At 38.4% G+C, this 13,389-nt stretch overlaps 1 protein-coding gene across 2 annotated transcripts in view; it reads left to right on the top strand.

The window, feature by feature from the left end:
- Window positions 1-13,389, top strand: part of ATAD5 (ATPase family AAA domain containing 5) — a 45,265-nt gene that overhangs the window by 16,463 nt on the left and 15,413 nt on the right. For both annotated transcript variants that reach the window (XM_032428999.1, XM_032429000.1), the window contains exons 7-14: window positions 3,082-3,266; window positions 5,761-5,918; window positions 6,879-7,038; window positions 7,491-7,820; window positions 9,939-10,035; window positions 11,366-11,445; window positions 11,676-11,818; window positions 11,919-12,069. In XM_032428999.1, the coding sequence (XP_032284890.1) occupies window positions 3,082-3,266; window positions 5,761-5,918; window positions 6,879-7,038; window positions 7,491-7,820; window positions 9,939-10,035; window positions 11,366-11,445; window positions 11,676-11,818; window positions 11,919-12,069 (1,304 nt within the window). The remainder of the gene's footprint in view (window positions 1-3,081; window positions 3,267-5,760; window positions 5,919-6,878; window positions 7,039-7,490; window positions 7,821-9,938; window positions 10,036-11,365; window positions 11,446-11,675; window positions 11,819-11,918; window positions 12,070-13,389) is intronic.

Here is a 13,389-nt window from a genome sequence, read left to right as displayed (position 1 = left end):
CTTTTTTTTTTTTTTAAGATTTTATTTATTTATTTGACAGAGAGAGACACACAGAGAGAGGGAACACAAGCAGGGGGAGTGGGAGAGGGAGAAGCAGGCTTCCCGCGGAGCAGGGAGCCTGATGCGGGGCTCGATCCCAGGACCTGGAATCATGACCTGAGCCGAAGGCAGACACTTAACGACTGAGCCACCTAGGCGCCCCAAATACAGTCAACTCTTGAACAACATGGCTTGAATGGCGCAGGCCCCCTTACATGGATGTTTTACATTATGGTGCTGTAAAATGTATTTTCCTTAGGACTTTCTTACTATTTTTGTCTCTAGCTTACTTTATTGTAAAGAATATAGCATATAATACACACAACTTAGACTATGTGTTAAATCAACGGTTAATGTGAGTCAGGAAGGCTTCTGGTCCACGGTAAGCTATTATTAGTAGGTAAATTTTGGGGGAGTCAAACATTACACATGCATCTTTGACTGCACAGGGGGTCGGCACCCAAACTCCCACGTTCAAGGGTCAACTATGTATCGGTAGTTCATTGTTATGTTTTTGCTGAGTAATATTCCACTGTATGGATACACCACTTTTGTCCGTCTCTTCTCCTGTTGGTGGACATTTGGGTTGTTTCCAGTTTTAAGCTATTATGAATAAAGATGTTAGGAACTTCATGTAGAATTCTGCTGGGATTTTGCTAATGATTGTATTAAATTGTGAGAGAATTGATATCTTAATAATATTAAGTCTTCTGATCCAAGAACATGGTATATATTTCTATTTGTTTTTAATTTCTGTGGTTCTCAATGTAGAGGTTTTATACGTGTTGTGTTAAATTTATCTCTGAGTATTTCATGTATTTAATATTATTGTAAACGGTATTATTTTCTAATTGTTGATTTGGAGTATATAGAAATACAATTGATTTTTTTTTTTTAACCTATAGATCCCACAGTCTACCATTTCATCTTATATGCATTTGCTTTAGCCAGTAGAATTGTTTGAAGGAAGAAATTTGCTGGTTTTGGACTACTTAAGTTTATTAGAATTATTCTTATGTTCCTAAATTGGTGTGCGATGAAAGAATTTAAAAAATAATTTATGTTGAAATAACTTTAAGAAAGTTGCCAGAATACTACAAAGAACTCCATATCCCCTTCACCAAGATTTCCCATTTCCTTGACCGTTTTTATTGACGTGCGCAGACTGCGTTTGTTGTAGGATGACTCTCAACCTGGGTCTGTCTGATACTTCCTCACTATGAGACTACGGTTCTACATTCTTGTCAGGATTACCACAGAAACGGTACTCTGCTCTTCTCAGTACATCACATACAGTGGTGTATGTGACCTTAACCCCTCTCCTCACCAGTGATGCCGACCTTGAGCAGCTGGACTCTTGACATCTGCTGTATTTCTCCACCTTAAATTCACCCTTTCCCTTTGAAACTGATTCATATTTGGGGGAAGGCATTCTAAGATAATGCCAATATCTTGTTCTTCAGCAGACTTCCAGTTATTAGCATTAACATTGATGGCTTCCACCTGGATTAACCACACTGTGATCATTGTCAAATGGTGATTACTAGCTGTTGCTGATTATCTCTTGTTTTTCTATTTGTTGGCTGCTATGAGAAAGTGCTTTTACATATCTCATTTACCTATTTATTCATTTATTCATTATTTCCTATTTTTTTATGGAATTTTAATCCATTAATTTTTATTTTGATACTCAGATTGTTTCTCATTTAGCCAGTGGGAGGCTTTCACCTTGGTTTCTGTGCCCCTTTGACACATCCCCGTCATTTATTCAGCATTCCTTACTTTCTGAAACAGGAAGATGTTCCAGGTTCATCTTTGATTTGCCCTGTCCCAGCTTTGTAAAACAGCCTTTTCTCCACAGAGCCCTGGTTCCTTTTAGTGGAGGATGGTATTTAGAAACCAAGATCTAGGTGCTTATTTTACTCATTGCTCCTGAGGTATCAATGCTTCTAGGCCTTCTTAGCAGATAAAGCTAGGAAATACACACATACACACACACGCACACACACACACACCCAAACTATTTATAACTGTATATAACACATATTGTATAACATATATATAATATGTATATATTTTACATTACTACCTTAAAGTTTACCTTCTGCTATAGGCACATACTCTTTTTTTTCTAAGATTTTATTTTTAAGTAATCTCTACAGCCAACATGGGGCTCAAACTTACAACTCCGAGATCAAGAGTTGCATGCTCTACCAACTGAGCCAGCCAGGCACCCCAGGCACATATTCATTTAGCTACAGCTTCACCCATCTTTTCCTCCTTCTTCCAATTAACAGTAAAAAAGGTACACCACCTCTTTTCTAAGATTAATTCCTTCACTCTGGCTTTAGATCTCATCTTTCCCTCATTTCTCTCAAATAGAAAAGGAAACGAGAAATGGAAGTTTTTGTAGCCTCTTTTTAATTACCAACCCAAATTTCTGTTTGTAGAGAATATGACAATCCTCACTCTGTATATGACAGGCTAGGAAGGGCAAATAAGCTGTGATACCACACTCTCCCCCCTCCACTACTCCAGCATCCCATCCTCCCCTACCCCCTCACCTCCCTCCCACTGAAGTCAAGACTCTTAGATTAGCAATATGAAGATAAGCCAGGTAAAACTGAGGCATCAGTAGTAAAGGCCCTAATGTTCTTGCTATTATTTGGGAAACAGTATCACATTAGAAATTTTTGCATTAACTTTTTGAAATATAACACTTATTTTGTTTTCTGATTATAATATAAATGCTTGTTTTTTAAAAAAGAAGACAAAAGACATAAGGGAAAAAACTCACCACTCAAAGATAGTCTCTGTTAACATTTTGGTGGATGTCCTTCAAATGATTTTTCTATATATACTTATTTTTACTTAATTTCTTACAACTGATAGACTTGTTTTTATGATAAGCAAAAATGAATTTGACCAGCTAACATTTCAGGAAGCTGATTTTTTCAAATTAAATTAGAAGTGTTTTATAGTTTATTTTTTTTTAAGTGTGTATAACCTTAGCTTTCTTCTTTCACATCATTTTCTTGAAAGTCAAGATACATCCGAAAAGACTCAGGATTATGATGTGCAGTTTAAAGCAAAGCGTGACTTTCTAATGAGTGGGTTGCCGGATTTGCTGAAACGACAGATCGCAAAGAAAGCTGCTGCATTAGATGTGTACAGTGCAGCGAGTGCTGGTTTCCAGAGAGTCGTCCATGTACGACAAAAAGATGATGGTGAGTTTGTCATAATGAAATATTTTTAAATGTTGGAAGTAATGTGAAACCGTAAGTTGACTTAAAATGAGGCTAAGGTTTAAAGATAATTCTTAAGGGGATTTTAGTGGGAATTCGAAGGATGTGTTTCATTCTCTCTTCCTCAGTCTTGTACCCACTTTCCGAGGTTGGGGGGGGTCGGGGCAAGAGAGTCAGCAGCATCCTCATCCCTTAGCCGCTGTGCACCCCCTGTGCTGGTGAAGAACAGGCACGTGGGTGGGACCCCAGCGGATATTGTTCTCCAGAGAGGCACTGTGTTCTAAATGGAACGCAGTGCTCTTTACACACGTAGCCTGTGTGTGAACAGATGATTGCTAAGACTTTCTCAGAGGAGCTCCAGCTCTATTCTTTCCAATGGGCTGTTGAATGTTCAAGGGCAGTCTGTTTGCCTCCTTTCCAGAACAGCTTTTCCTCTCTCAAACCGTATAAATATCTGCTGGAGTAGGTAACAAGTCGCAGTGCTGCACGCTCCACTTCACCCTTTCCTCACATGCACCGTGCACAAGGGTGAGCTGCTTGCACAAGCCACTTGCACAGTGGTCTTAGCTTGATCAGAACCTGCTTCTGTTTGGATTCAAATGCTGTAGCAACCACAATCTTATTTTACTTATCTAGTTTTTAATTACCAAAGGTGTATAAAGCTTTATATCTTTCTCATCATTGTCCCTGCCTAGAGGTGTTTTTTTTTGTTTTTGTTTTGTTTTGTTTCTTTGCCAGCACAAAAGCCCTTATATTCTTCTTAACTGGCTTTGTGGTTTGGTTTAATGCACTCCCTCTACTCACGAAATATATTCTGTGTTCTCTTTTCATTTTGTGTTTCTGACCTTGGTAGTTTTTTGTTTGTTTTTTTTAAAGATTTTATTTATTTATTTGACAGAGAGAGACACAGCGGGAGGGAACACAAGCGGGGGAGTGGGAAAGGGAGAAGCAGGCGGCCCCGCCATGGTCCTGGGACCATGACCCGAGCCGAAGGCAGACGCTTAACGACTGAGCCACCCAGGCGCCCCTGACCTTGGTAGTTTTTGAGTTTTCTTCAGCCTCCCATTTAGTTTTTTTTATTTATTTATTTATTTATTTATTTATTTATTATTTATTTATTTATGAGAGAAAGAGCATGAGCAGGGGGAGAGGGACAAGTAGACTCCCCGCTGAATGGGGGGCCCGACACAGGGCTCGATCCCAAGACCCCGAGATCATGACCTGAGCTGAAATCAGATGCTCAACCGACTGAGCCACCCAGGCGCCTCTCATCCTCCCATTTATACAGGCAAATTCCTAGCCAGTCTTTCTAATGATATTTTACTTTCCCTTTCTTCCCTAGTTCAGCCATTGGCCAGTCAGTTGATGAAACTTTTCTTGTTATTTTCACCAGTTCAGTTTTATACAGCATCTTTTTTTTTTTTTTAAGATTTTTATTTATTATTTGACATAGAGAGACACAGGAAGAGAGGGAACACAAGCAGGGGGAGTGGGAGAGGGAGAAGCAGGCCTCCCACAGAGCAGGGAGCCTGATGCGGGGCTCGATCCCAGGACCCTGGGATCATGACCTAAGCCGAAGGCAGACGCTCAACGACTGAGCCACCCAGGCACCCCTACAGCATTTTTTAATAGTATATTCAACTATAGAAATTACTTCTGTTTTTCTTCCCTGATATTAATAAACACTTTTTCACCAGAGTGCTACTGTAAAACTTAGCATATGTATTTGTAGATGAGGAGATGAGGCAAGCACAGAGAGAATCTCTTTTAGAACCTTAAGAGTTATTGCACATTGGTTTACTAGTATCTGGCATTCTGCTGAGCACTTTGTATGCATGACTAATTTAATCTCCATAACAACTCTAGGAGGTAGACTATTGCCACCCCCATAGTAGAGAAGAAGAAACTAAGGTTTAGGACCTTGCCCATGCTCACCTAGCTAGCAAGTGGCACAGTCTGGATTTGAACCTAGGTCTGACTTCAAAGTTTAAATTTTAAAGCAGGATGCCAACAGCCCCTGAAATTTTTACCCTGAGTAGCAAGGTTGATTTAAAAAGAAAAGAGGGCACCTGGGTGGCTCAGTTAGTTAAGCGTTTGCCTTCGGCTCAGGTCACGATCTCAGGGTCCTGGAATCGAGCCCCATGTCGGGCTCCCTGCTCAGTGGGGAGTCTGCTGCTCCCCCTGCTTGTGCTCTCTCTCTTTCTGTCGAATAAATAAATAAAATCTTTTAAAAAATGAAGAAAGAAAAAGAAAAGAAAGGTTGCTATTGCTTGGTTATTTTAAACAGTTGGAACAGAAGGCTCAGTAATTTTTATAAATTGTATTTGTTCACAGGAAGAATGCGTTCGCTGTGCGCTCACTGAGTTCTGGGATCTTTGTGTTTATGTAGTTGTCAAGTCTTTTCATGTTTGCATATTTGGCATTTGATGTATGTGAACGCAAGTAATTAAGATATTTGTTTTCTATTTTTCTTTAGGATCCCATTTGTGGCATTTGAAACCACCTACTTGCTCTCTCTTAACTAAACTTAAAGAACTGAATACTAAAGTACTAGATCTCTCAACATGTGTTCTTGCTCTTGGTGAATTTTCAACATTGAATTCAAATTCTAAAAGTACTAAGTCTGCTGTTGGGGTAAGTACTGGAGAGCTCATCCATTGCAGGGTGTTTCCTTCACCTCTTTCAAAGGGAAAAAAAATTTGGAAATCTATTGTTGTCTGAAGTTCATTTTTTTCCCTAGAATCCAGTTTTAAAAAATAAATCCCGATTGGGGTAGGCATCTCTTTTAAATATTCCTAGAGCTTTAGAAACGCTTTAAGAATTAATGGTAGCCCCCCCAAAAAAATAATTAATGGCAGCCAATTTCAAAAGAATACTAGATTATATAGCACATTTAGATATTGTATAAGTCAGCATTCTAATCTAATAAATGTGTAAGTTGAAAGAGGGAACAAAAAAATATGAACTAAGTCCTTCAAAAGTATGCAAATGCAGCTTCATTGTCAAGGTTGTATTTAGTCACTAAAGCTTCTCCTGCATTAATACTGACTTATTATAGACAGAAAGTAGTTGTGACTAGTATTAATAGACAGTGTGGGGGCACCTAGCTGGCTCAGTCAGTGGAGCAAGAGACTCTTGATCTCAGGATTGTGAGTGTGAGCCCCATATTGGGCGCAGAGATTACTTTATTATTTATTTACTTATTAATATTTTATTTATTTGAGACAGAGACAGAGAGCAAGTGGGGGGAGGGGCAGAGGGAGAAGCAGACTCCTCCCCTGAGCAGGGAGCCTGATGCCAGGCTCAATCCCAGGACCCTGAGATCTTTTTTTTTTTTTTTAAGATTTTATTTATTTGACAGAGACACAAGAGAGGGAACAGAATCAGGGGGAGTGGGAGAGGGAGAAGCAGGCTTCCCGCCGAGCAGGGAGCCTGATGCGGGGCTCGATCCCAGGACCCTGAGATCTTGACCTGAGCTGAAGGCAGACACTTAACCGACTGAGCCACCCAGGCGCCTGAGATTACTTTAAAAAAAATAAAAATCTTTAAAAAATAGACAGTGTCTGTTATTGAGCATTTTATTCTTTATTATAGTTTGTGGAGAGAAGGAAAGATTTGACTGAAGAAGTAAGAAATCTTTTGCTGGAGGAAATTAGGTGGTCAAATCCTGAATTTTCTTTGAGGAAATATTTTTCTTTGCTTCTAAAAAAACGAAGTGAGCACCAGGTGGTTTCTGAGTGTCATCGTAAACAAGGTTAGTGATAAGTATTATCATTTACATTAACATTTTGCTTTTGAAAGCATTAAGTCTTGGTCATTGACTCTTGCAAGTCCACAGAGAATATTGTTTATGGTTGGCAGGGAAAATTGTTCAACTTAAGTAAAGCATCTTGTTCAGTGCAGTGTTGGCCCCTGCTATTTTCCACAGATGCAAGCCCAAAGACAGCTTTAATTATGTTAAGATATTAATAAATAGTTCATTAAAGGAAAGCCTTAGATGAGATCATTTGAATTTACATAGTTTGTATAAAAGGCAATCTAAATAACAAGATAGCCTGCTTGCTTTCAGTATGCCACATTTGATTCTTCTTCATTTTGTAGTAATAAGATTATTGGATATTTTGAAGTGACATTAAGATGGTCGGATATTAAAATTTGGTTTTCGTTGATTAGTAAGCACATGCATTTCTGTAATTTCTGAAATAGAAAGTCCACAACGAGAGCCCAGTATCAACCAAAAAGAAAGCAAAAGGAAACGAGTGGAAACGGAAATTCATAAGTCAAAAAGAAAGAAACCAAACGAGTATTCACAAAGTCCAAAAAAGATAAATGGGAAACCAGAAGAGCTTGACAAAAGAAACAGCTCCACTGGGATAAAGCTAGACTCTTGTAAAGGCCTTCTTTCTAAAACATCCAGGAAGAAACAAACTGCCTTGAGTACAACATGTAAAGTAGAAACAGAAGCAGTTGAAGATCCTGATGTTCTGATAATAGATGATGGCAAAGAGTCTTCCTCAGAAAGCTCTCTTGTTCCTGGTAAATTAGATCTTCTCCTTCTGGTCCTAGAACACTTTTGTTTATTTAACCTCTCATTTTCTCTTCTCTTTATGTTCATCGCAACATTCAAGCAATGTATGTGTATAAAACAAGTGGAAGCCTTACTAATTACAGCCTTAAAGAATACCACATTTAACAGATTGGTGTTTGGTCTTTGATTTTTCTGTGCTTCTGTAAATACATGTGCTTTTGTAAAAACCTGGAATTATACTATACAATTTATTTTATATCTGTTTCACATGTCTCTGACATGTTCCTATTTGGGTTATCTAGCTTTTTCAAAGTATTCTGTTGAATTAATTAATTCATCCCGTTACATAGCTTTAGAGTATGTTTTGACACTTGTACAGCAAGTCTTCTATCGTTTTTTTAAACTGTGTTCATGTAGCTACATTGCTGAATGAACTGTAGATCCTCCTACCACAAATCCCATTGGGGTTTTAATTTTGCATTAGTATATAGATTAATTTGGAGTGAACTGGCATCTTTACAACATTCAGCCTTCTCAAATGGGAGTGTAGTACATGTCCGTTTACCCAGGCTGACTTAATAGGACAGTTTAATGTTTTATTTCAGGGGGTCAAAGGAAGTTGCACTAAAATTATGCTGCCTTTGCTCTTTAGATTATTTCTTATAGTATGAATCATTTTTCATATTTCATGTTTTTTAGTGATTATTAAAATTTTAAATGTGTACTTTTATTTATTTTTTAATATACTTAAATTTTTTTTAAGTAATCTCTACCCCCAATGTGGAGCTTGAACTCATGACCCCAAGATCAAGAGTCACGTGCTCTACCAATTGAGCCAGCCAAGCACCTCTAAATGTGTACTTTTTTTTTTAAAGATATTTATTTATTTATTTATCTACTTATTTGTCACAGAGAGAGAGTGCGTGTGCTCCAGAGCACAAGCAGGGGGAGCAACAGGCAGAGAGAGAAGCAGGCTCCCCGCTGAGCAAGGAGCCCGATGCGGGGCTCGATCCCTGGACCCTGGGATCATGACCTGAGCCAAAGGGAGACACTTAACCGACTGAGCCACCCAGGCGTCCTAAATGTGTATTTTTAAACCTTACTGTCATGAGACTTTATGGTGGTTAGCCTTTTATTTATTTTTTTTTTTTAAGATTTATTTATTTATTTGAGAGTTGGAGAAAGCATGCTGGGGTGCAGGGGTGGGGGGTGACAGAAGGAGGGGAGAGGAGCAGACTCCTCTAAGTGTGGAGCCAGACATGGGCTTGATCTTGCTACCCTGAGTTCATGACCCTGATATCATGACCTGAGCTGAAATCAAGAGTTGGATGCTTAACTGACTGAGCCACCCAGGCGCCCCCCTTTTTTAATTAATTAATTTATTTATTTATTTTCCCCTTAGATTTTATTTACTTATTTGACAGAGACACAGCGAGAGAGGGAACACAAGCAGGCGGAGTGGGAGAGGGAGACGCAGGCTTCCTGCAGAGCAGGGAGCCCGACGTGGGGTCCAATCGCAGGGCCCTGGGATCATGACCCGAGCCGAAGGCAGACGCTTAACGATTGAGCCACCCAGGCACCCCTCCCCACCCTTTTTAAAGTTGGCTCCATGCCCAGTGTGGAGCCCAACAAGGCTTGAACTCAAAACCCTGAGATCAAGACCTGAACTGAGATCAAGAATTGGACACTTACCTAAGTCACCCAGGCACCGCAGTGGTGGTTAGCTTTTAAGGGGAAAGGTTTTTGATTTGAAAAATACTATATGTGGGCCGCCTGGATGGCTCAGGCAGTTAAGCATCTGACTTCAGCTCAGGTCATGATCTCAGGGTCCTGGGATCAAGCCCAGGGTTGGGCTCCCCAGTCAGCAGGGAGTCTGCTTGTCCCTCTGCCCCTCCCCCCCACTCGTGCTGTCTCTCCCCCGGCTCCCTCTCTCAAATAAAAATACTAAAAATTAAAAAAAAAGCATTTTAAATGTAATGTTAAATTTTGAAATTGACCCTTTTGGCATTTTGTAGATATAAATACTTGTATAAATACTCATTGTTTACATGAAACAATACTGTAGATGTCTCAGAATATATTCTTATGTCAAGGACAAATATTTTAATATAAATTTTTTGCTTTAGATTCTGGAACTGAAGACATGCTTTGGACAGAAAAGTATCAACCTCAGAACTCCAGTGAAGTCATAGGCAATGAGCTAGCTATAAAAAAGTTACATAGGTTGGTAAAACTTGTAAAAAAATTGAGAAATTGTTTATGGATCTAGTTTTACTGCTTTGTTTTATTTATACTAAAATCTAGAAATTATAAAGTAATACATAGTAAAATCTTAAAAAAAGAAAAATGTGAAAAGTAAACATCCCTCTTTTCTTCCATTTCTACTTTCCAGAGGTAACAACTATTAAAGGTTTCTTGTAAAACCTTACAGAAAAAATTTTATGCATATATTAGCTCCTTTCTGCCTAACAAATAGGATCATATTACTACTAATTCAGGTCCATAATCCCTTGTCTATGATTCCCACATCCAAGAAGTTCTGTAAACCGAAAGTTATTAACTTTATTATATATTACGGTTTTTATGGGTCCCACTTAGTAGGAGTACATACATTTTTTAAAAATAGAAATATTAAGTGATTGTGGATGTAACGCCACAGACCCCATTAGAGGTATTGTGTTATATGTGGTATATGTACCAAGTTACTTTTCTAATATCTGAAAATTTTTGAATTCTAAAACTCACCTGGTCCAAAGGATTTCATATAAGAAATAGGGACCCATGATAATAGTTAACACTTTGAGCCTAGCACTATTCTAAGTACTTGCATTGTTCTTAGCTCATTTAATCCTTAAAACTATAATATACTGTTGTCCTTATCTTACAGATGAGGAATGGGCCTACAGAGGTTAAATTATTTGTCCAGAGTCACACAGCTCTAAAGTTGGGGAGCTAGAACTCAAGCTTGGGCAGTCTAGCTCCAAACTAGGACTTCATCTTTCCACTTACGCTTAGCACCGTGTATTAGACATCTTTCATGTCATCACGGGGTCTCCTCAGTTCTTTTTTTTTTTTTTTTTAAGATTTTATTTATTTATTTAATTGACGGAGAGAGGGACAGCGAGAGAGGGAACACAAGCAGGGGGAGTGGGAGAGGGAGAAGCAGGCTTCCCACCAAGCAGGGAGCCCGATGCAGGGCTCGATCCCACGACCCTGGGATCATGACCTGAGCCGAAGGCAGATGCTTAATGACTGAGCCACCCAGGCGCCTCTCCTCAGTTCTTTATAGTTGCTCCGTACTGGTTTCTTAGGTAACTGTACTGTGTGTATCTTTTCTTCTACTGAGGTACTTTTAGGTTTTTCCGTTTGGAAGCTAATATGAACAGTGTTGCCATGAAAAACGTTGCTCCTATAGTCTTGTGTGTTTTGGTAAAAGTTACTTCATTTAAAAATATTCATGCCCATGTAAATATATTTTACTATTTAGTTGATTCAAAGAGATATATCTCTATTCTGTGAATTATTTTTATTAACATACATTTTCTTATGGCAGTTGGTTGAAAGACTGGAAGAGAAGAGCTGAATTGGAAGAAAAACAAAATTTGAAGGGAAAAAAAGATGAGAAACAGGAAGGTATTTTGAGTTATTTTCTCCATTTCACTGGACATTTTGAGTTAGATTAGCTAAATATTTATATAAAATTTCTTAACTGGTATTTTGTATTTGATTTTCTAGTTTTTGTAAATTAAATTTCCAGCATTTACCGGCAAGAAGTTTGTAAGGTTTGATCATTGGGTTTCGTGAGGTAGAATTGCTGCCTGAGCAATTAGCAAATGGTAATGTGCATTTGAATAATTTTTCAGATCTGTCGGACAGCATAGATTTTAAAGGCAGTTCAGATGACGAAGAAGAGACTCGCCTTTGCAATACTGTTCTTATAACAGGGCCAACAGGAGTGGGAAAAACGGCGGCAGTGTATGCTTGTGCTCAGGAGCTTGGATTCAAGGTTAGTAAGAGCTACACTGGGAGAATGTTAATGTAGTAGTTACACTTGAATTAAAGGAAAACCAACCATTCTGCCTTGCTTTCATATATTCTTCTTTTAGATATTTGAAGTCAATGCGTCTTCTCAGCGCAGTGGTAGACAAATTCTATCTCAACTGAAGGAAGCTACTCAGTCCCATCAAGTGGACAAGCAAGGTGTAAACTCTCAAAAACCTTGTTTTTTTAATAGTTACAACCTAGGCAAGTCACCAAGTAAGTAAATTATTTTCCTTAGGTCATAACATCATTGGAAAAAATAAAAATCTACAAAAAGAATTATAATAATCAGCATTTTGCCATTCATTTTTTATCTTTTCCTATACACATACATGCCTTTTTAATTTTTTCCTGTACAGTTTTAAAACAAATCTCAAGACCATCATATAATTTTACCCATATGTACTTCATAGGTATCTCTAACTGATAAGGACTTTATTTATTTACTTATTCATGTATTTATTAAGATTTTATTTTTAAGTAATCGCTACACTGAACATGGGGCTCGAACTCAAAACCCCATGATCAGAAGTCACACACTCCTCTGACTGAGATAGCCGGGCACTCTTGATAAGGACTTTTTTTAAAGATTTTATTTATTTATTTGAGAGAGAGTGAATGAGAGAGAGAGCACATGAGGAGAGGGAGAGGGAGAAGCAGACTCCTTGGCTGAGCAGGGAGCCCGATGTGGGCCTTGATCCCAGGACCCTGGGATCATGACCTGAGCCAAAGGCAGACGCTTAACCGACAGCCACTCAGGCAACCCCGGATAAGGACTTTTTAAAAAGCATAACCACAGTATCATAATTATACCTAATGAAATTAACTTGATACCTTAATTTCATCTCATAGATACTCCTCTTTTGGCTTTCTATTGTTTCAAATGCTGTGTGCAAATTCAGATCCAAACAAGGTTTACATCTTACATTTGATTAATGTCTTTTGAATTTTTTTCAGTCTCCCTAATAATTCCCTCATCCTTTTCATATCATTTATTTGTTGACCCATTTGTTTGGGTCATTTTTCATAAAATTTCTCACATTTTGGATTTGGCTGATTGTATCTTTATGGTATCAGTTAATATATTCCTCTTCCCTATTTACTTGTAAACTGGCAGTTAGATCTATGGGCTTGATTAGATTCAGGTTCTGTTTCGGGGCTGTCATACATGCATAGGCAGGGCTGTGCACTTTGTATGGCATCAGAGCCGAAGATACGTTTATGATATTAACATGGATTGGTGAGTTCAGTTGTTTCCACGCTGATCCATCCATTATAAAGTTCCCACATCACTCTTTGAACTAACAGTATTTTGTAGCCATGAATGATCTTTACCTAGTAGATTGTTTCATTAAGGGTTAAAAAAAATGGTGATTTTGTAATTCACTTAGCCTTTCTGAATTTATTAGTTAAAGTTCTGAGAAGCAGTTCTCCTCATGCAGTGTCTGGATACTTTGACATAGTTTGTACAGGGAAGGCACGAGAAATGCTTTATTCTTTCCATTTATTTTTCACTTCATAGAGTAATGGTGCCCT

Source organism: Phoca vitulina, unplaced genomic scaffold (genome assembly GCF_004348235.1).
Source record: "Phoca vitulina isolate PV1807 unplaced genomic scaffold, GSC_HSeal_1.0 scaffold40, whole genome shotgun sequence".
Taxonomy (NCBI): Eukaryota; Metazoa; Chordata; class Mammalia; order Carnivora; family Phocidae; genus Phoca; species Phoca vitulina.
The sequence above is the reverse complement of the archived record's forward strand: the minus strand, read 5'-3'. Positions and strand labels throughout refer to the sequence as shown.